This window comes from Thalassophryne amazonica, chromosome 8 (genome assembly GCF_902500255.1).
Source record: "Thalassophryne amazonica chromosome 8, fThaAma1.1, whole genome shotgun sequence".
Classification (NCBI taxonomy): domain Eukaryota; kingdom Metazoa; phylum Chordata; class Actinopteri; order Batrachoidiformes; family Batrachoididae; genus Thalassophryne; species Thalassophryne amazonica.
In genome coordinates, this window is record NC_047110.1 from 109,342,122 (window position 1) to 109,366,155 (window position 24,034).

The 24,034-nt window shown below is 43.3% G+C and overlaps 1 protein-coding gene across 1 annotated transcript; it reads right to left on the reverse strand.

Annotated features, from left to right (window-relative positions):
• Positions 1-5,768: 5,768 nt before the first annotated feature.
• On the reverse strand, positions 5,769-23,729 carry lcat (lecithin-cholesterol acyltransferase). The gene is made up of 7 exons (XM_034177236.1): positions 23,274-23,729; positions 17,757-17,913; positions 17,306-17,421; positions 11,366-11,461; positions 10,937-11,161; positions 9,935-10,130; positions 5,769-7,271 (listed from the first exon to the last, which is right to left on the reverse strand). Exons 1-7 carry the CDS (start codon positions 23,434-23,436, stop codon positions 6,863-6,865), a joined length of 1,362 nt encoding a protein of 453 aa, XP_034033127.1. The 5' UTR covers positions 23,437-23,729; the 3' UTR covers positions 5,769-6,862.
• Between the last annotated feature and the right edge of the window lie 305 nt (positions 23,730-24,034).

Sequence of the window (24,034 nt, forward strand, 5' to 3'; positions counted from 1 at the left end):
GTTCGTTGGTTGGGGCCAATCTCTCACTGCCGCAACCTTGGCCGGATCAGGGGCGACGGAGTTGGAGGAGATGATGAACCCCAAGAAGGACAAAGAAGTGCGGTGGAACTCACACTTCTCGCCCTTCACAAACAGCCGGTTCTCCAACAACCGCTGTAGGACCTGACGTACATGCTTGACATGGGTCTCAGGATCCGGAGAAAAGATGAGTATATCGTCTAGATATACGAAGACAAACCGATGCAGGATGTCCCGCAAGACGTCATTAACCAACGCTTGGAACGTCGCGGGCGCATTGGTGAGGCCGAACGGCATGACCAGGTACTCAAAGTGACCTAACGGGGTGTTAAATGCCGTCTTCCACTCGTCTCCCTCCTGGATCCGGACCAAGTGATAAGCATTCCTAAGATCCAATTTCGTGAAATTTGGGCTCCATGCAGGGGCGTGAACACTGAATCCAACAGAGGTAACGGGTATCAGTTGCGAACCGTGATCTCGTTCAGCCCTCTGTAATCAATGCATGGACGGAGTCCGCCGTCCTTCTTGCCCACAAAAAAGAAACCAGCACCCATCGGGGAGGTGGAGTTCCGGATCAACCCGGCAGCTAACGAGTCCCGGATGTAGGTCTCCATTGATTCGCGTTCCGGACGTGAGAGGTTGTACAGCCTGCTGGACGGGTACTCAGCGCCCGGTATCAAATCAATGGCACAATCGTACGGACGGTGCGGGGGCAGCGTGAGTGCCAGATCCTTGCTGAAGACGTCAGCAAGGTCATGGTACTCAGCCGGCACCGCCGCCAGATTGGGGGGGGACTGAAACCTCCTCCTTAGCTGTCACACCGGGTGGAACCGAGGATCCTAAACACTCCCGGTGGCAGGTTTCGCTCCACTGAACCACAACCCCAGACGGCCAATCAATCCGGGGATTGTGTTTTAACACCCATGGAAAACCCAAAATCACTCGGGAGGTAGAAGGTGTTACATAAAACACAATCTCCTCCCTGTGATTCCCAGACACCACCAATGTCACTGGCTGAGTCTGGTGTGTGATTAGTGGAAGAAGGGTGCCATCTAGTGCCTGCACCGACAATGGTGACGGTAAGGCCACCAGAGGGAGCCCAACCTCCTTTGCCCATCTGCTATCCAGCAGATTCCCCTCCGACCCCGTGTCCACCAGTGCTGGGGCGTGAAGGGTTAGATCCCCACTCAGGATCGTGACTGAGATTCGTGCAGATCGTCGGAGTTTCCCCACGTGGGTGTTGTGACTCACCCTTAGCCCAGTCTCTAAGGACGAGTGCTGTTGTTTTGACCGTTTGGGGCATTCTCTCTGTATGTGCTCGGTAGAGCTGCAGAGAAAACACTCTCCACGGATCAGCCTCCTTTGTCTCTGATCTGATCGTTTTTTGGCCCTGCTCGTTTCCATAGCAACGTCAGCAGGGGGAGCTGTTGTCACGTGGAGAGCCCTGGCAGTGGAGCGTGGGGAAGTCGGCTCCCTTTCAGACCCGGGAGGAAGAGGGACGGCGTGTACTTGACCACACCTCTCATCTCGCTGCCGTCGGTGTTCCGTTAATCGGTTGTCTAACCGTATAACCAGGTTGATAAGCCCATCTAAATCCCGCGGCTCGTCCTTTGCCACCAGGTGCTCCTTAAGGACCAGAGACAGTCCGTTTACAAAGGCGGCGCGGAGCGCAACAGCATTCCAGCCGGCTCGCGCTGCCGCGATGCGGAAGTCGACTGCATACTTCGCTGCGCTCTGACGCCCCTGTCTTATAGACAGCAGCACACTTGAAGCGGTCTCGCCTCTATGAGGGTGGTCGAACACCTGTCGGAACTCCCTCACAAACTCAGTATAAACCGTTAGGAGCCGTGAATTCTGCTCCCAAAGCGCCGTAGCCCAGGCGCGTGCCTCTCCTCGAAGCAAATTTATAACGTAAGCCACCCGGCTAACGTCTGACACGTACATGACGGGACGCTGTGAAAAGACGAGCGAGCACTGCATCAAGAAGTCCGCGCACGTCTCCACACAGCCTCCGTACGGCTCCGGAGGGCTTATGTATGCTTCAGGGGACGGTGGGGGGGTTCATTGAACGACCAGCGGAATGTCTGTTTCTGGCACACGGTCAGCAGGAGGAGGTGCTGCAGCAGCGCCCTGAGCACACGCTTCCACCTGGGCGGTGAGAGCCTCTATCCTACGATTGAGAACACTGCTCTGCTCGGTAACTAAGTCCAACCGAGCGGTAAAGGCGGTTAAGATGTGCTGCAGCTCACCCAACACGCCTTCTGCTGGCGCCTGTGCACCTCGCTCTTCCATTGGCTGTTCAAGCGATGGTTGATGCCCCTCGGGATCCATGACGCTGGCCGAGAAATCCTGTTGTGAAAGTGACGTGACACGGACCCACAACAGGGGGCGTTAATGAACGGACAATGGATAAGCCAAAAGTAACAATTTAATGTTGTGAATCGCACAACGACGTACAGACAACAACAATATGGTGGACTGTCAATCATACACCAGGTGACGTGTGGGCAGGCTCGACGATAGAAGACGCCTGGCGAGAGAAGAGCTGGATCCCCACAGGTTCCACCACCAACGGAGCTGAAGAACACCGGAGCCGCCAAGCCCTGCGCCCCAGGTGGCCGCTGTCTTCAGCAGTCAGACCCGGTACTGCTGGCAGAGAACAGAGACAGTCCAGATGAGTGTGAGTTCGCACACTCAGTAATCCCACAGTCAGTGTTTAGTAAAGGAGTGAGAACCTCCACCTCCAATCACACACTCATGCAGCTCCTGGTTAACCACTTATCTGGTTTGGAGTGTGAGGCGAAGCCGTCGCTGTCACACCAAACGCCAATTCCTCAGACAAGGCAACACTCCAGGAAAACGGCTGCAACAGAAGTTCAGGTTATACACACAAAGTGTCAGTCAGCAGAGAAATTACCTGAATGGTAGCTGATTTCTCGGCAGGGAGGTGGAGTTGCAGTCCGGCCTTTATGGTGGTGGTGATGAGTAGTGGATGAGTGACAGCTGGTACGGATGATGAGTGACAGCTGTCACTCCTGGTTGCTCCGACGCCCTCTCCTGCTTGAAGCCTGCGCTTCAAGCAGGGCGCCATCTTGTGGTGGTGGGCCAGCAGTACCTCCTCTTCAGCGGCCCACACAACAGGCAAGCTGTTATAAAAGCCAGAGGTGGTGCAACAAAATACTAGTGATGTGTTGGAGCATTCTTTTGTTTTTCATGATTCCATAATTTTTTCCTCAGAATTGATTCCATATTTTTTACCCTCTGCTTGGTCTAAAAAAGTAACCGTTACTGACTGCCACAATTTTTTTTTTCCGGATTTCTTAGTGTTTCTTAAAGCCAGAAAGTTGCCATTTGAAATGACTTTAGTTTTGTGTCATGTCTGTGATCTGCTTTTTTTCTACAAAATTAAACACTGAATGAACATCCTCCGAGGCCGGTGATTCCATAATTTTTGCCAGGGGTTATAGTCAGGAACAAGAAAAATCAACACTGAACTTGTAAAACCTATTTAATGACAACAAAATGAACTGAAATAACCCCAAGCTGCCATCATATCACACCTTTAAAACAAAAACAAACACTAATTATAAGTAACAGGTAACAGACATGTCTTCGATATAGATTTAAGACTAAACACAATCAGCCTAATCTTGGCTGGCAGACGGATCAATAATCACAGTACGATAAGGGCCTGCTGACTTCTTTTAATCTTAAACACCTTTGGGACAGAGCGGACCTGAAAAAAAAAGATTACAAAGGTTATACATCAACAAGGCTGGAGTGTGCAGAGGCATTCAAAAAGAACAATAAATAAATAAATAAAACAAACTGTACATTTGGACAATACTATTTGCATGTCTTCCCAATATATGCAACGTGAATACATATTAAATTACTACCACTCATCCAAAAAGAAAAAAAAAGGTGGGGGAGGGGCTTCTTTAATGTGTATCCTTCATGGCCATCATAATACACTGCAGCCTCATCTACTAAAGTCACAAATCCGGAAGGGCATCCGGCGTAAAACTTGTGCCAAATACCAAAACGGCGACCCTGAACAAATGGAAGCAGCTGAAAGAACAACAAAAACAAGTGCTCTGAGAGCACAAAATGCCCCGCTGGCAAATGCTGCTTTGGCACATTCTTGTAACATTTCAAGGTATTTAATAACATTTGTTTTGTCGACACACATCAACTATTTGCACTTCAATCTAAAACTGTAAAATGAGCTAATTTTAGTGAAGAATTTCTTTCATAAATCAAGAGAAACATTTCTTGCTAATGAATCACAGAATAAATATATTATTTTCCAAATTAACCTGTTGAGTCAGACTGTGCACGGAAAAATATAATTTTCTATGATGCGCCGTTAAGTCGAACAATTTGATAATATGTGTATCACCAACTTATAACAAGGACTTGTAACAAGTTTCACAAAATTCCTCTTAAAAATGTGAGTTGATTTCAGAATGCTTACACCCTTTTCAGTACGGACAGACATTGCCACGACATAATCCCCCTTTGGGCCTTTGGCTAGCGGGGGATAACAACAACATACTCTGAGAAAAACTGCCAAGAATTTAAATTAATGCACCATTCATAAGAATTTTGCACATAATGTAAATGACATGTGGTCTAACTATTGAAATATTTGTCTTGTTTAGTGCTCAAAGTTCATTAAAGTTAGCTGACATAAAGGCAGCAGCACATACGAGTATAAACACCAATCATGTGAGACACGCAAACATTTTGTGGGAAAAGACTTTTTATTAAATTGAAACATTCAAATACATTTGGTATGTAAATACACAAATCAAACATCCAAATCGTGTGATTCTACAGTCATAATTAATGAATAAAAAGTAACAGTAATTAGTTAAGAAAATGACCTGTGACAAGAAAACACAACGCAAGGATTGTAAAGTATTTTTTATAATCCTCAACGTACAGAACAAAAATAAACTCAAAAAGAATATTCTAGAGATTTCTATTGCACTTTAATACTGATATTATCACTATCCACAATTTTAACAATCCTAAAAGAAAACAAAAATTGTAGTGATAAAGACTAAAATATGTTTGAAGGTCTACTGCAGTCTTGAGCTTTGCACCGCATTGGCCTGTGCAGATCTCTACCACACCAGAACTACAGGGGGCACTATACATTCCTCTATGATGCACCCATTGTTAAATATGCCATTACCCTGCCCTTTCTACTTGTTTGTCTAGAGTTGTGTTGGGAAGGGTATCCAGTGTAAAATTTGTGCCAAATCAACATGCGGCTCCACACTGAATCTGCTGTAGCGATCCAAGCAAATCGAAGCAAAAAAAAAACAAAAAAAAAAACAAAACAACAACAACCAAAACAAAAACAACAAAAACGGTTTTGCTAAACCATTAGCATGACTAAATTAGCTGCACTAATTTTGTAACAAACTGGACAGCTGCATTTAATAGGTGACATTTCCACTTGAAGGTGTGTGTATTTTATTTTGGCATTAACAGGAAACAAACTTGTTTACACAATTATGCAAATTCTGACACGTATGTTGTTAGCATTAGCCTCTCAAACGTTGCACGCATCGTCACTGCCCTACTGGCTGCACATTCTCGTGCTGTGTTCAAGATAATTATAAACAAGTCGGCAACGTGCGACTTCCGAAAAGTGTATGTTTGTTTAATCTACTCATAAAACAGGAAGCCTACAGTAACATATTTACACTTTGATGTTGCCTTCATGAGAAACATGTTAATATGTTATTATAACTGTTTGCCATGGGCGAACACGATGCAAAACATCTCAGGTGAGTGTATTTCTATTTCTATTCTTGAGTCAGTAACAATGTCAGTTATCTGTGCAAAAAGGTCAATGCTGGCAACTTCATTAATATTTAAAGAATCAATATGCATATATATCACACAAAAGTATCAAATTTGTTAATGTAATTAAATTACAGCACGTGAAATACGTAGTGTCTTAAGTCATTACTGAGGACACTGTCGTCAAACACGACATACAGTACTTTGGAAAATACTGTAAGTAAAAATTATTACAAAATTATTTGACAAAATTGCTGTGACGTCAGATCAGTGACCTCGGCCTTCACGGATCCTGCCCAGTTTTCCAACTTGGAATTGGACTTGAATGGCTGTTATATTGGATTTTTCAGAGTCAGAGCCCCGACACCCCAAGTACAATCTAATGCAGCATCACATCAAGTCATTTTAAATCGTTGCACTTCCATGCAAACTTCAAAGAAATAAAAAAATAATAATAATAAATCACATTGGAGCTCATAATGTCCCAATTTCCAGCATGTCATGAATGCTGCATAAGATCTACAGGTTTACATGTTCAAAGCTCAACAAACTGGATCTTTCGATGTTGTACGCCATCGTGGTGTGGGTCTCAAATGTCCCAATGCACCACATACATAATCATGTAGAAGATGCGTGAAAAATATGTTTTGCCACAATAACGTGGATGTACCTGAACGCCCCCCAAAAATACTCTAGATTACAGTTCCAATGTGTCTCCTTCAGAAAGTTAGTGGATGAGTGCATGGTTTCTGGGTTTTGTACTGCTTAAAAGTATTACAGACATAAATGAAAGCACGTACATTAAAATAATCCAAACATCTCAGTTTGTAATCACAAAAAAGGAGAGCAGGGTAACACTCAGCAGTTTGTTAGATAATGGGGTTAAGGCTACAGGCCACAGAGCACACGCTCAAATTATATGCAAGTCCAGATTACCACTAATTTAGACTGAAAACAAAGTAAATAATAAATATATAAGCAGTCTGTGGTTTGGTTCTTAAAATCTGCCGTAACTCTGTCAAAATCAAGCACTTGATGTGTTCTCCAAACTCTGAATCCTAACTGCATACTGTGCTGCTTTACGTCTGCAGTCAACTTCTGTGGGCGTATCCGAGTTACCTTCCAGAATTTGCTGGATTTGGCCGAGCACCTTTTCGTTGAACACGATGTCCAAGTGCGGCAACCCTCTGAACTCGATTATGTGGACGGGCTGCTCCTGCTGCCCCTCCCACTGTTTGCAGAGACTCATGCTAAAGCTTGCCACAGTGTCATCCCCGTCAGCGTAAACAAAGTTGACCGGGTCCACGTTGGGAAAGCCCTCATCATAAATGTATGTTACCGGAGTTTGTAGCCCTACGCCGTACATACACCACACCTCGACACCAGGGGGGAGTAGATCACCAGTCAGGTTCTTCGTATCCTCCCACATGTACCTGTCAAAAACAACAGAAGGGTCGTTTTGTTCAATTTGCAGTGACGATTTCATGTCACACATCATGTACAACCCTGGACAAAAACACACGTTTCCCCAAAACGTGCATCATGTTCTCATTCATCCACTGACAAAATACAACGTAATGGACTTTTTGTACAACAGTAATTTTCAAGGTGATAGGTTAAATGCCAAAGTCAGGAAAATATTGGAAACATCCCTATCCTTTATCATTGAACAAATTTTCAAAAATTCATAACTCTGTAGAAAAAGATAAAATTTATTTCATATTTGAGAGCATTATGTAGGATGGCATCCTTTATCAACTGACAAAGTTTGATCAGGATCTGATCTGGATTACAGATTTTGTGTTGTGTGGGCTGCCAGAAGAGGAGGTACTGCTGGCCCACCACCAGAGGGCGCCCTGCCTGAAGTGCGGGCTTCAGGCACGAGAGGGCGCTGCCGCCTCAGGAACAAGCCGTGGTGACAGCTGTCACCCATCATCCGTGACAGCTGTCACTAATCATCCAATCCACATCTGGAATAAAAGCAGGAAGACACCTCCACCACACTGCCGAGATATCATCTTCTACCAGAGGTAATATCCTCAGCCTTTTTGTGATATTTTGTAAATCAGTTTATTGTGAGTGTTTGCAGGAGTACCGGTCCTTTTTGTGGAGGCTGTGCAAGACGGCACTCTTTTTCCTCTGAGGGATCGCTGCAAGTATTGAGTGAGAGGTGGAGGTGGAATTCCCACCAGGATTGTTACTGGGTGTTCACACACCCACCCTTGACTGTCTTTGCTTTCTGCCAGCAGTACCAGATCCGACACGCCGTGAAGGTGGCCACCTGGGGACTCCGGGACTTGGCGGCTCCAGTATTCCTCGGGTTCGGTGGCAGTGGGAATCGTGTGGTTCCGGTTCGTTTCCAGACGGGTGTCTCCTATCGTCGAGCCTGCCCACACGACACCTTATTGATTGACTTTTGCACATTCTGTAATCTGCTGTGTTTAGTTGTGTCATTCACAACAGTAAAGTGTTATAATTTGACTCCTTCCATTGTCCGTTCATTTACGCCCCCTGTTGTGGGTCCGTGTCACTACACTTTCCCAACATTTTGTGGGCATTGAAACCCCATTTAATGTATATTTTACATTATATCTTAATCAAATGTGTCCCAATCATTCTCATATTCGAAAGTGAGGTGCAGACTGGCACTCACTATCACCTGACAAAGTTTGATCTGGATTGTTGAATTTGTGGATATTTGATTTTAATATTGAAAAGCCCATTTGGTGTACATTTTGCATTATATAGTACTCAAAAGTGCCTCAATCACTCTCATTTTTCTGTTCTGGATTTACCTACACCACCAAAATTGGATGGAGGTTCCAATTTTATGCCTGTCTGTCTTCCAGTTATCAGTGCCAAGTGCCAAAAGGTAATGACAAATTGTGCAAAACAGAGATGACAAATGTTCTGTGAAAATGATCTGAAAAAGGATTCAGAAACCTAAAAAGTTTAAATAAAAACCTGACAACAGCACAAAAAAACCTTTGATTCTCATGCATGGACTAAATACATACTCCTGACATTTGATTACATCTAAGTTATCAAAAGCCACTTCTAACAGGACTTTGACCTTGAAAATGTTTTCCAAGGTAAAAACTTGTGGAATTGGAAACTAGTGTTAGCGGAGGTTTGCGCCCTATGAGCGCAATGCGCTATTCATGTAAACAAATTGCTTTGGTGCTAGAAATGGATTTACCAAAGTATTCAGGTCACAAAAGTAGTGTCAGATATGAAAAAGATTTTAAGAAAATGTACAATTAATAATAATAAAAAAAAAAAAGATATATGTGCTGTGCAATGCAGCAGCGTCACCTGCTGAGAACTACATGGCAGAGATCTGGACCATTCCAAACCAGTATATTTGTAAAACAGTATCTCTATCCTGTCTGTTGCTCTTGTCCTATAATTACTTTTTGGATTAAGTAAATAAATAACATGTCAATTTCTGATTTTACAAAAAAATAAATAAATAAAGAGAAAAATTACGGTACTGTTCCTGATGATTTTCTTTGTTTCTAAGACAAAAAAAAAAAGGTAAACAAAACCCATTCTGTTTGAGTTTATGAGCCTTGACTGGTGCCTCTGAGTGTGGATCTGCCAATAACGAACACTACATGCTCACAGCAGGCAGAGAGAACATACACCATGTGACATACTCTGGCTTGTAGGATTGGTTGTGACTCAAAGATCGACCACTGATTTTCACAGATTAGAATTTGTAGTTTCAGGAAGTGGTCGAATTAAGTATCTGAGATATTCTGTCACTGCTCTGTCAATAGAAACATGACAAAAATTACACTTAGACTCACTGGCATGTGTCCCTGGACCCCAGAGGATTAAGAGCAATACGCCCACAGGTGGACAGATGAGCGCAAGTGCACTTACTATTTAACCATAGCGGGGACTGGTCATGAAAATGACAGCTGTATTTGTCTGAACCTAGCAACGACACATGCGCAGCGCTATCTGCTGCTTTCTGCTAGGTGGAAGACAGAGCCCTCAGAGATTTGGCTGAAGCTGGTGATGCAAAGACTGATTTGTCAAACAAGCCCCACTGACAAACTGAAATAATTTTGAGGTAGGTGAGGCTTACCAGCCATCCTCAAAAGAGATATCTGTGAAGAAGCGCTGGTAGTCCTGCTTGGTGTAGTTAAAGGTTGGTGTGGAAATGAAAACATGGTCATTCGGCCAGGCCTCTACCGATGGCACCATCCAGGGATTAGTTGTTGTCGTTCTCTGCTCCTCGCGAATCTTGATGGAAGAAATCATCGAGATGCCATCATTTCCACCTGCAGTAAACAAAGGTGGTATGCTAGTACACATGTACAGTCTTATGAGGCAAACTACACTGAAGGTGTATACCATGCACACTCTACACACCACGAGATAAACATACTGTATGTCTGTAATGGTGTTTTTGACTGTGTATGACGTCATCATATGACTTCATTATTAAGTCATTCATACCAATCAATCACAAATATTTTGTTGATCAATTTATGCTTTAGGTCATCCATCTAGGTTTCTTGATTGTTGATATATATATACATATATATATATATATATATATATATATATATATATATATATATATATATATATATATAAAAACCTATATATCAAAGTAATACTGCTACCAAGATTGATCCATCTAGGCTTCTTACTTGTTGAGATATACAAGATATAGCTTAAGATATATAAAAAGTGTATGAAAGATCATGTTGTCATTGACCTTTTTCCAAACTACTGCACAATCTAATCATCTCTCCGTATCCAATAAATATTCCTATCAAGTTTGAAGGAAATCTGTCCAGTTGTTTTTGAGTCATCTTGTTCACAGACATGCAGAAACACACAAATGAAAACAATACCCTGCTATTGCCGCTGCACAGTGTAATAAAACGCTGCAATTATTCCAACTAGGAAGTAGACAAAACAGTAAAATCCACAGTGTAATCATCAGTGAGGACCAACCAAAATTTACAGGTACTAAGAAAACAGGTAGAAAAAAATACACAGCTCAATACTCAATTTAATCAAAGCTAAAGTGCCAAAATTAGTAGTAAAGATACAGGGTAATATATGTTTCACTTACCTGATGCCATGACCTTGAGTGTTTTAACAGCGCCCCCCCAAGGAGCTGCTAAAGAGATGAAGCCTCTGATGTACTTGTCTTTCCAGGCCTGAGGCTGATGGTTGAGGAAGTACAGAAGGTACTGGCAGCCCATGCTGTGCCCCATCAGGTAAACAGGCTGCTGGTACTGATCGTACATTTCTTCCACCAGGCCCTTCAGCTGAGCTAAATACTCTGAATTCTCATCTGTGGTACCACAGAGGACAGGAAAGACTTCAAACAACCACCATCAGAATTAATAAGGACGAGTACTTTAGCATGGCTAAAACAGCACGATTTCAATTCTTACAAAAAAGCTCGTAGGAGTCATCACGGTTATTCCCGTCTACTGGTTTTAAGACGTTGACTTTCACTGTATTCTATCAGTTCTTGTGTGACTGAACCACTCACTTGGTGCGAATCTCCAATCATACGGCGCTCCTCGGACCGTCTCATTGCGGACATAGCCCATGTTGACCAAATGTTCCACCATAGTGTGAAAATAACCTGTTAGACACAGCGGCAGACTCAATCAATACCAGATATCAATGTCTATATTTGCTTTACTTGCAGTAAAAACAGCTGAGCTACAAAGTTCATCAGGTGTTGGTCTGTCACCGTGGCCTTCTGGGCCTTTTGGGGTTCTTGCACATTGACATTTAACAGCATCCGATTCCAATGCAACACTAAATAAATCAGTTCTGGATATTTGATCTGGAATTATAAATTAGGACATGAAAAGGGTGAGCAATTTAACTGTTAAATTACCTTTAGATAGATAGATAAATACTTTATTAATCCCGAGGGAAATTGTGTGGCATCTGTCGCTCTCATTCATACATATAAAAGTTACACAACAAGTTAAAAAATAAGTTAATGAATAAAAACAGCACCGAGACAAGTTAATAAATAAATAGTACAAAAACAGCATATAAAGTGCAACAAGTTACAGGAGTCAAGGCACCTGACACTATGTTTAGGCATTTATAGCCCTCGTCTGCTACCCCTGGCTGATGTGGCTACATTATACAGCCTGATGGCTTGCGGGACAAAAGAGTCCTTCAGTCTGTCAGTGGAGCATTTGAGGGAGAGGAATCTGGAACTGAAGGCGCTCCCCTGCTTGGATATCACAGAGTTCAGCGGGTGGCTCTGATTGGACAGGACTGCCCTGATCTTGGAGAGTGTTCTCCGCTCCAGCACCCTCTCTACAGAGTCCAGACACAGTCCCACCACAGAGCCGGCTTTTTTAATGAGCCGATTCAGCTGCAGAATGTCCTTCTTCCTCACACCGCCCCCCCAACACACAACGGCGTAGAAAAGAACACTGGACAAGATGGACTGATAGAACATGTATAATAACTTGGAGCAGACCCTGAATGAAGCCAGCATCCTAAGAAAGTACATTCTACTCTGTCCCCTCTTATAGACAGCATCCATATTAGCTGCCCAGCTCAGCCTGTTATCCAGCTGCAGCCCAAGGTACCTATAGGTGGAAACCACCTCCACCTCGGATCCATCAATTACGATGGGCTGCAGAGACAATAATAACAAGGGGAAGAAAACAGGGTGAGGGCTGTAATTCCTACACAGTTCACCTGATCTGGATATAAGCACTGTCAAATTATTTAAAATTCAATCTGCTGCATCGGTCAAAAGTAAATACAGTATATTTTAAAAAGTGTAAATGATGATTAAAATCCAGCTCAAAAGCCAGCCTCTGATAAGATGTTCATTTGGATTATTTTCAACATGGTATGAACAAGATTTTTTTTTCTCCCAAAGATTAGTAATAATAATAAAAAAGATATCCATAGCTTGATCAAGATCCACCTACTTTAGGAAAAGAGAGGAGCATAGGGTGACAGAGTGGAGGAAGGTGCACACAGATGGACTACATTCTTTGTAGGAGATGGAAGCTAAAATAAATTAGAGACTGTAAAGTGGTGGCAGGAGAGAGTGTAGCTGGACAGCACAGGATGGTGCTTTGTAGGATGACTTCAGTGGTGAAGAGGAGAGTGAGAGCTCAACAAAGGATCAGATGGCGCAAATTGAAGGAGGAAGACTGTTGTGTGAAATTCAGTGAGCAGGTGAGATAGGCACTGGATGGAGGTGAAGCAATTTTGGACATCTGGGGAACTACTGCAGATATGGAGAGGGAGACAGCTAGGAAGGTACTGGGTGTGAGATGAAGAAAGTAGACAGGAGTACAAGGAGATGTGGTAGGTGAAAAAAGGGGCAAAAGCGAAAGAAAAGGCCTTTACAGAGCTGTACAAGAAACTGAATAGTAGGGAAGGAGAAAATGACTTGTACCAATTGGCCAAACAAAGGGCAAGGGCTGGAAAGGATGTGCAGTAGGTTAGGGTGGTAAAACATGCAGATGATAATGTGCTGACAGGGAGGAGAGTGTGTTGAGAAGGTGGAGAGAATATTTTGAGGAGCTGATGAAAGAAAATGAGAGACAGAAAAAGCTGGATGATGTTGAGAGAATAAATCGGGAAGTGCAAGAGATTAGTAAGGATGAAGTGAGAGCATCTATGAAGAGGATGAAGAGTGGAAAGGCAGTTGGTCCAGATGACATTCAAGTGGAGGCATGGAAATGTCTAGGAGAGATTGCAGTGGACTTTCGAATCAGAGTTTTTAATAAAATTTTGTAAAGTGAGAAGATGCCTGAGGAGTAGAGACAAAGTGTGCTGGTTCCTATTTTCGAGAACAAGGGTGATGTGGAGAGCTGCAGTAACTACAGAGGCATAAAGATGATCAGCCACAGCATGAATTTATGGGAAAGAGTAGTAGAAGCTAGGCTTAGAAAACAGGTGAAGATCTATGTGGATGGAGCCACCAGGCAGGAGGAGAAGAGGGAGGCCAAAGAGGAGGCTTATGGATGTGGTGAGGGAGGACATACAGGTGATTGGCATGACAGAGAAAATTACAGAGGACAGGGTGAGATGGAAACGATTGATCTGCTGTGGCGCCCCCTAATGGGAACAGCCGAAAGAAGAAGAATCAAGATCCACCCCAAAATTGAATAACTTTTTTCCTGACTTGGCATTTGAACATTCTGTGACAAATGGTTCATTAGTTTTCAAGTAATCCTGAAATAACTAAAAACATCTGGATGATGATTATTATTGTGAATAAAATACATTTTTGTCTTGGAAATGAGTCTGAAAAAATAAGGTTGTCTTATAATAAGGGCTTACATTTTTTTTGTAATTTAAGTTTTTACTGATTTTCAAAACATTTACAAAAACAAATATAAACATAAACAAAGGCTGGTGCATCCCCCCGTTCAAGTTAACAACGCAATACAGGTTATAGTAAGACAGTTACAAAAACAGATATCTGCAGTGAGCTGGAAAAAAGTTAGAAAAAAAAAAAAACCTCTAAAGCAGTATCACAGAGGCCTTATATACCACTTCTAAAAGTGTCCCAAAAGCTGTTCCATTCAATGTCTCTGTCCCCTTTCAAGTTGTTGAGCATGGCCATATAAGAGGCTGCCTCCGCCACTGATTTAATCCAGTCCTTTATCTCAGGGCGCACAGTGGTCTTCCAGTGTCTTAAGATAATTCTAGATGCTGTCACAAGACCAACCATAACAACTGAAAGGAAGGGCCTACATTTTTTTTTTTATTGTAGGTGGCATCAAATATTCATGAAAAAGTGTTCACTAAACAAACAATTTGTCTTTAGTAAACCAGCAGATCTTCTGTCCAAGGACCTAGAGTGTATGTTGTAAATATAACATATCTACCATGTTATTAATTTATCATGTTCACAAAAATCTGACCACACCCACAGAAGCAACCGTAGACATAAAAAAGTGGCAGATTGGACATTCCCCATACTTACGCATCTTCAACATCTTACTCTAATTAAGGGTCACAGGGTGCTGGAGCCTATCCCAGCAGTCATAGGGCATGCGGCTAGGTTCACACTGGACTAGGGCTGGTTATCAATCAAAAATTTTCAATACGGTACCAATACCAATACCTTCACTTTGATACCAGTTCCTGAATGATACTTTTTTCAATACCAATTTTATAAGATCAATTCTAGTAAAAAGAAAATTACATTACACATTGTACAAATCTTGAGTTTTATTTTTCTGCTTTGGTAATTTTCCACTCCAAGCAGTTTTCTTACAAAAAAAATAAGCAACAAATGATTTCCAGTGCAAAAGAACACTTGAAAACACTCTGTAGTTTCTGTCAAAAGCATTTACTTTCAGACATTTTGGCATGAATGTCACTCAATACCTCTGCAGAGTTGCCGCTTCTGAAAAGCAGCAAAGCAATGAACCATTCGAAGAAAAGGGTCAGAGCAGTGCTTCACTGCTTCAAGCTTCAAAACAGTGCACGTATTAAGTTGCAGTTGAAGTGGAATCCAGTGATGGAGATTTTGAATCAGGCTGCTCGTGCTCTGTAACGTCCACAGGTGGACTTGAATGCTGAGAGGAGGACGGCTGTGGACCGCTCTTCTTGCAAGTGATTAACCTCTGGGTACCGAAACTTGGCACCAAAAGATGAGGCATGTTTTGATACTCGGTACTACCGAAGCATTTCGGTCTGTGCCATAAAAGAACCGAAGTTCGGTACTCAGCCCAACACTGGACAGGACCCCAGTCTGTCGCAGGGCCACATATAGACAAACAAACACATTCACACCCGCACGCACAGCTATGGACAATTTAAAGTTTCCACTTAGAAATCATGGAGGGGTCTGAAATTTTCATCTTAGGTGCATGTCCACTGTGAGAGACATAATCTAAAAAAAAAAAAAAAAATCCAGAAATCACAATGTATGATTTTTTTAATAATTTATTTGTATGTTACTGCAGCAAATTAGTATTTGAACACCTGTGAAAATCAATGTTAATATTTGGTACAGTAGCCTTTGTTTGCAATTACAGAGGTCAAACATTTCCTGTAGTTCTTGACCAAGTTTTCACACACTGCAGCAGGGATTTTGGTCCACTCCTCCATACAGATCTTCTCTAGATCTTTCAGGTTTGGAGTTTCAGCTCCCTCCAAAGATTTTCTATTGAGTTCAGGTCTGGAGACTGGCCAGGCCACTCCAGGACCTTGAAATGCTTCTTACAGAGCCCCTCCTTAGTTGCCCTGGCTGTGTGTTTGAAGTCATTGTCATGCTGAAGACCCAGCCATGACCAATCTTCAATGCTCTTACTGAGGGAAGGAGGTTGTTTGCCAAAATCTCGCAATACATGACCCCGTCCATCCTCCCTTCAATACGGTGCAGTCGTCCTGTCCCCTTTGCAGAAGAGCACCCCCAGAGTATGATGTTTCCACCCCCATGCTTCACGGTTGAGATGGTTTTCTTGGGGTTGTTCTCATCCTCTAAACATGGTAAGTGGAGTTGATTCCAAAAAGCTCTATTATGGTCTCATCTGACCACATGACCTTCTCCCATGCCTCCCCTGGATCATCCAGATGGTCACTGGTGAACTTCAAACGGGCCTGGACATGTGCTGGCTTGAGCAGGGGGACCTTGCTGCCCTGCAGGATTTTAAACCATGACAGCATCCTGTGTTACTAATGTAATCTTTGTGACTGTGGTCCCAGCTCTCTTCAGGTCATTGACCAGGTCCTCCTGTGTAGTTTTGAGCTTTCTCAGAATCATCCTTACCCCACAAAGTGAGATCTTGCATGGAATCCCAGACCGAGGGAGATTAACAGTCATCTTGTGTTTCTTCCACTTTCTAATAAATAATCATAACAGTTGTTGTCTTCTCACCAAGCTGCTTGCCTGTTGTCCTGTAGTCCATCCCAGCCTTGTGCAGGTCTACAGTTTTGTCCCTGGTGTCCTTAGACAGCTCTTTGGTCTTGGCTATGGTGGACAAGTTGGAGTGTGATTGATTGAGTGTGTGAACAGGTGTCTTTTATACAGGCAACAAGTTCAAACAGGTGCAATTAATACAGGTAAAGAGTGTAGAATAAGAGGGCTTCTTAAAGAAAAATTAACAGGTCTGTGTGAGCCAGAATTCTTGCTGGTTGGTAGGTGATCAAATACTTATTTGCAGCAGTAACATACAAATACATTATTAAAAAATCATACATTGTGATATCCGGATTTTTTTCTAGATTATGTCTCTCACAGTGGACATGCACCTAATATGAAAATTTTAGACCCCTCCATGATTTCTAAGTGGAAGAACTTGCAAAATCGCAGGGTGTTCAAATACTTATTTTCGTCAATGCATATATAATTAAAAAATAGAGGTTTGAATATTTGCAATGGTTTACTCAAAACAGCAGCAAAATAAAAAAAAAAACCTTTTCTGTCATTAGAGCTATTCGGAGTGGGACTGTAAAGAGTGGTAGTGGGACCACTTACCAGTCAGTCGGTTTTGGTCAAGAAATTCAATACTATAGGTCATCCCAAATCCTGGCACCCGTACTTCCACCCCTGGTGAGTTGGATGACTGCCGAGTTGTTCTGTTGTACACAAGTCTAAACCATCGACAAGAACATTGACTGGTGTTACAGTCCATTTTTTGCAAATAACATTTCTCTTACATTACCCTAGTAATATCTAGAAAAGTAGTTTAGGTCCTCTAGTATGGTTCTCAAGTCTGCTGTATTTACACTGACCTGGGAAAATTATGACAGCACAATATTATTAGAGATGACATGCTATTGCATATTACTAAAATGTGACATTAGATTACAAACACAAATGGAAAATATTACTGTGGCTGTGACAATTTATTCTATATATAGAAAAACTTGTGCCTGTTGTGTCTGAAGATATGAGGAGGACTTGGGACAGGGTCAGTTCCAGTTACCTAATGTTATCGATCCAGCAGTCAACACCTACAGGCATAAGCATGTTAAGGTTAATCCAGAGGGGAAACCAGTGGCTAGTTTTCTTGAAGCACAGCCAGTGGACTAAAGTTGGTTTATCTAGCTTTGCCTCCAGGCGGTTCCCCAACTTCCCCGGCACTGGAGACACAAAATGCACACACATAAACATACGAATGAAGAAGCTGCAATTAACCGCACGAGACATATTATTACAGTTATTTGTTTTTAAAAAATGGTCAGAAAGGACAGACATGGTCTGCCCACAAAAGCTACCAGCCACTGCTAGCGGGGCTCTGGACTCGGCTCAGTGTGGCACACACTACCTGTTACTCAAAGCGGCCATGCCTCTAATGTTTCATAACTTTATTCAAACAAACTACCTGCTTCGCCCACTTTTGCCGCAATTGTCGTACTGGTACGTGTTAGGGGTCTACTGGATCACGGTATTATTTAAGTACAAGACGAATAAGATGTTCGGTACGTGCACCAGTAATCCTGTCCCCGTGTTTACGATATATCAGCATTTGATTTTGCAAGCTGTTAGTCCGCTGTTTTATGCAGCAGCTCCAAGTTAAAAAAAAGAGCTGTCATTGTCTCTCAACACGGTAACAACACAGTGAGCAACGAGCAGCACACCTGCAGTGAGCTTTACAAAGATTTTTTTTGTACAAAGATACAAAAATGTTGTGAAAGTGTCATGACACGGACCCACAACAGGGGGCGTTAATGAACGGACAATGGATAAGCCAAAAAGTAACAATTTAATGTTGTGAATCACACAACGATGTACAGACAATAACAATACAGTGACTGTCAATCATACACCAGGTGACGTGTGGGCAGGCTCGACGATAGACGACGCCTGGCGAGAGAAAAGCCGGATCCACACAGCTTCCACCGCCAACGGAGCTGAAGAACACCGGAGCCGCCAAGCCCTGCGCCCCAGGTGGCCGCTGTCTTCAGCAGTCAGACCCGGTACTGCTGGCAGAGAACAGAGACAGTCCAGATGAGTGTGAGGTCGCACACTCAGTAATCCCACAGTCTGTATTCAGTAAAGGAGGGAGAACCTCCACCTCCAATCACACACTCGTGCAGCTCCTGAGATAACCACTTATCTGGGTGGGGTGTGAGGCGAAGCCGTCGCAGTCCACACCAAACGCCAACTCCGCAGACAGGGTATCCGTCCCAGGAAAACGGCTGCAAAAAGAGATCAGACTAATACTCGAATTTAAGTCAGCAGAGAAAATTACCTGATTGGTAGTTGATTTCTCGGCGGGGAGGTGGAGTTGCAGTCCGGCCTTTATGGTGGTGGTGATGAGTAGTGGATGAGTGACAGCTGGTACGGATGATGAGTGACAGCTGTCACTCCTGGTCGCTCCGACGCCCTCTCGTGCTTGAAGTCCGCACTTCAAGCAGGGCGCCATCTTGTGGTGGTGGGCCAGCAGTACCTCCTCTTCAGCGGCCCACACAACAAAAATTTTTTTACACTTTTCTTTTCTTTCAAACTCTGTGACCTCTGTGAGTCTCCTTGCTGTGTTAGTGCAATAAAAACATGCTAGAAACACAGACCCATGACGTGCTAATAAAATTACTAATGCTCTTTCCGTCCCAAATATGCCTAAAGTCTCTTTCTGAGGATGGCATGAAGTTGAAAGCTGAACACTAACAAACCACTTTAATCTGCACTTTTCAATGTCCTTGTGCAATATCTGTAACTATGTGCAATATTTCCCATGCAATATTATTCCACAGTTGTAAATAATTCTCATTTTACATTTTACTTTGGTCCACATTTTATTTAGTTGTACATATACTTAAATAATTTAATGTTAATATTCATTATCTTTTATTTGGCTAACAATTACTCGCACCTCAGAAAAGCACCTTTTGTGTTGTGTGGGCCGCTGAAGAGGAGGTACTGCTGGCCCACCACCACCAGATGGCGCCCTGCTTGGAGTGTGGGCTTCAAGCAGGAGAGGGCGTTGGAGCCGCTGGGAGTGACAGCTGTCACTTATCAGCACCAGCTGTCACTCATTCAACTCATCACCATAAAAGCCGGACTGCAATTCCACCTCCTCACCGAGAAATCAGCTACCACTTGAGGTAATCTTCTCTGCGGTGATTATTGTTGTATCTAAACATTGTTCTGTGTGCAGCCGTGTTCCTGTGGACTCAGTCTGAAGCTGGACTGGCGGATAGTGGGAGTGCAACGTTTTTCGCCTCTCACTCCTTCCAGGGAAGAGACTGACAGGAGCTGCACGGGTGAAACTGTTTCCGGAGGTGGAGGTTCTCCCTCCCGGAGGAACTGATCAAGGGACGATTACTGGGTGTGTCTTCACACACCCACCATTAACTGTTTCTGTTTCTGCCAGCAGTACCTGGTCTGACAGCTGGAGATGGTGGCCACCTGGGACTTGGGACTTGGCGGCTCCGGTGTTCTTCAGATCCGCTGGCGGTGGAAGCCGTGTGGGATCCGGCTCTTCTCTGGACAGACATCTTCTATCCTCGAGCCTGCCCACACGTCACCTTGTATAGGATTGACTGTACTCCTCTATTGTTATTGTCTGTATTCCTTTGTGCAATTCATAACATTAAATTGTTACTTTTTGGCTCATCCATTGTCCGTTCATTAACGCCCCCTGTTGTGGGTCCGTGTCACTACACCTTCCCAACATTTTGGAGCTGCACGCAAATCTCATTGCAATGCAAATTACAATGACGGTAAAGGCGATTCTGATTCTGAAAGCACTAATAACACCTTCTTACCTGTCAATCAGGTTGTGCTTTCCACATAAACATACAAGTTCTCTATTCTTCCTGTTCACAGACCGCAAACCAGGGCCAAATCCAGACGGAAAGAGGGTGTTGTGGGGGGGCGTGTTCCCCCCACAACAGGCCTAGATTAAAGGTCCAATTTTGAAGACATTTGTTATACTCCTAAATACAACTACTACTTAGAATAATAATAATAATAATAATAATAATAGTAATCCATGCATCCATCCATTTTCTATACCCTTTTACTCCAATTAAGGGTCATGGGGGGTCACAGGGGGGCAGGGCCATAATAATAATAATTAGGGAATAACCCTGTTATCTCTGATGATTTGCACTGTAAAACTTCTTTACAACCTGTAAAACGGCTATTTGCGACCGTATAACAGCATGAACGTCCGCAAATCATCAGACGCAAGGGGGTTATTCTCATTCTAATCCAATTCCACTGTTTGCACGGTTTATTTTTCTGTAGGTAATTCAGTCGGTGAGGCTTCCTGTCGAGGCAGCGTTGCTCCAACAGCGGTCAGGGCTCAGCGTAATCCATCAAATGTGAAAATCCAAATGTTAAACGGTAATTCTGTATCAGAATCCACATTGATACTTTTGTATGGTGGCTTAAATTCACCCATTTTGGCAGCAGCAGTACGCGAATTTCTCTCACTCTCAGCTAACAGCGCGCGGCTGGTGTTCTGTGGAATTGTGCACAGTTGCGTGGAGGACAGGAATGATATTCAACAGGAATGACATCTCATCAAAACACTGGTCAGGGCGCGGGGTAATACATCCAAATGTGAAATGGTCGAATATTTTGCCACCGTTACCCCGATATTATACGGTCTGAAATCTCACACGCTTAACCAATCAGATTTATGGAAAAAATGTAATTGGATTAAAAATATTATTATTCTTGTGGCCCAGCGATAGACTGGTGCCCTCTCCAGGGTGTACCCCACCTCATCCCTCCCCGCTTTCAGATCACGGCTAAGGGCCTGCTTTTGACATTGGCGAATGTGAGGTTTACAAATTTCACCTGCACAGCACCTCCTGCTGGCCTCCAATACACTCACTTGTACAAAATAATTGAAGGTGGTGGAAAATGCTCCAAAACAGCTGTTTCTATATAAATGCAAGATGTTTCTCATATATCTTAAAATTCAGCAAGAAATAAATGCTTCTGAAACTAATAACGCTGTTTTTGTAATCAGCTAACACATCCTGAAGTGATTTACAAGAGAACTTACAGGGATTTTACCGTGCACGATCTGAGAATGCCTCATTAAGCGACAAAGCCAACTGTGTGTCACCATCATATGTAGCTAATGCTGCGTTTACACATAAGCAGGACGCGCTACAAATGTCATTTTTCTGTCATTTGTGGCACATTCCTGACATTCTTAACGTGACTTAACACAAATGAGTAGGGTTCCTAAAAGTACGTTAAAATCACATATTTGTGATATTCGTGGAGCACGTTTTTGGCTGTCAAAAAAATCTTACATGAATGTCACGCACCACCCTCATTTCACCTCATGTCGTGGAGTTCGCAACTGAGCCTGTTGATACTTGTTGATTCGTGGTGATCCTTAATAGAGCATGATAGCATTCGTAGTGGTTCCTGTGATGGTTCTTGGAGTCCATCCTCTCAAGTGTTATGAATTGACACAGAAACTGTCAAGTTCTGACACGAATTTTAACACACTTTTCACTGTGTGCCACTACGAATCATTTCTCTCACATACGCAAAGTTAAACCCATTCAGTATCATTACTGCAGTTTGCCGAAGAAGGACAGTGACACCAAGTCGGCTAAATCTTGTTCCAATGCTCATCGGAGCGCTCCTGCAGGTGTTCCACCTGCTGTTGTGCCTGAGCCAGAGGAAAGCCGTGTGCAGCCAGACATCTGGTTCTCTCAGTCTCCTCCTCCTCCTTTCTGTGCAACTCCATGGCATAGTGCCCAACTAACTAAGCATGCAATCACAAAGTTCTTCTGCTGTGAATTCATGTGGGTGTTGAGGAGCAATTTAGAGCGATGTGAACTGTTCAGCAGCTTACAGTAGCATGAATATGGGGGGGGGGGGGGAGACAATTTGCCTGATTCACAACATTCCTGATAGATTCATGACAGAACGATGCGCTGTTTCCCGCAATAGTGTGCAAATGCGTAGAACATTATTCTTGAATGGTTCGTGATCATTGGCCAGCGATATGTGCCATTAATCGTAACAGGTTGCAACAGTTCTTGAGGACTCCTGACGTCTCTGTCCCAAGTCATCACCTTCATGATCAGCAGCCAAGAATGTATACTTTGTGGCATTCGTGACTTGTCAGTGTTATGTGTAAACACAGCATAATGTGACCATAGCTTAAGAGTCAGCTGGAAAACATTATCAGGGTGTTAAATCAACACTTTCAATTTTTTTAATTTGACACTCAGCCACACTGGAGAAAAAAAGAGGAAAAGCTTGATGAAACTGCCTCAACTTAACACTTAGATTAAGTTAGTCCAACTTAAATTGAGAAGTTGGTGTAAAAATTTCTTAAATGAACATCAATCTACTTAATTCATTTGAGTCTTAACAAATGAAGCTGTCATATTAAGTTGGGAAGGTTCTCAGAAGTGTGCGCTCTAACGAGTGCTGATTTAGACGACAAAAAAAAAAAAAAAAAAAAAAACCCCGAACATTAAGGAGAGAAAAAACAGCTTTTTGAGTGACGTCTTACCGATGACGAGCGGAGGCTGGGTGGTGTTGCTCACCGGAGCTTCTCTGGGTTTGGCGGCCGGAGGGAAGAGGACGTCAAGGAGCCAGAAAGCTGAAGAATGATGAAGCACCGACAGGAACGTGAGGAGCAGCAGAGCGGAGCAGAGGAGCCGAACGGCTGCCATCTTCCCCCGAGAGCCCGCAGACTGTCTGAGGCGGGGGGCGACAGCAGCGGCGGCGCGCGCCGCGCGAGACGGTCAAAGGCGGGAAACACGGGAGCGCGCGCACACATAGAGGCGTCAAAATGTTAACTTTTTCTTTTTTAACGTCAGTTTACTTACACAGAAGGATGATTAATCAGGAATTCGTCTGCCCACGGTGTACGCAAACACACACACGCATACAAATAAAACGTGTCCAAGTCACTCCATGTTTTATTGATCTTTACCAATCACACACTTAACAGTGCCGAATCGATGATTGACCGAGAGTACGAGGATGACGTCATAGCGCAGAAACCCTTTTCCGAGAATCCAAAACTTTTCTGTGAAACTGAAAAATATAGGGGAGAGAGGGTTTTGTCACAACAACAGGGAACTGGTGCTGCATTCAGAGGTAACTGGACTTATCGCTTCTCGGTCGCTGCTACACATCACTGCCACCCCCCCCCTCCCCCAACAATACTAACAAGTTTTAACATATCTGACTTTTTATTATTATTATTATTATTATTATTATTATTATTATTATTACGCACCTCTGGCATGCCAGTGGGTTGTTAGC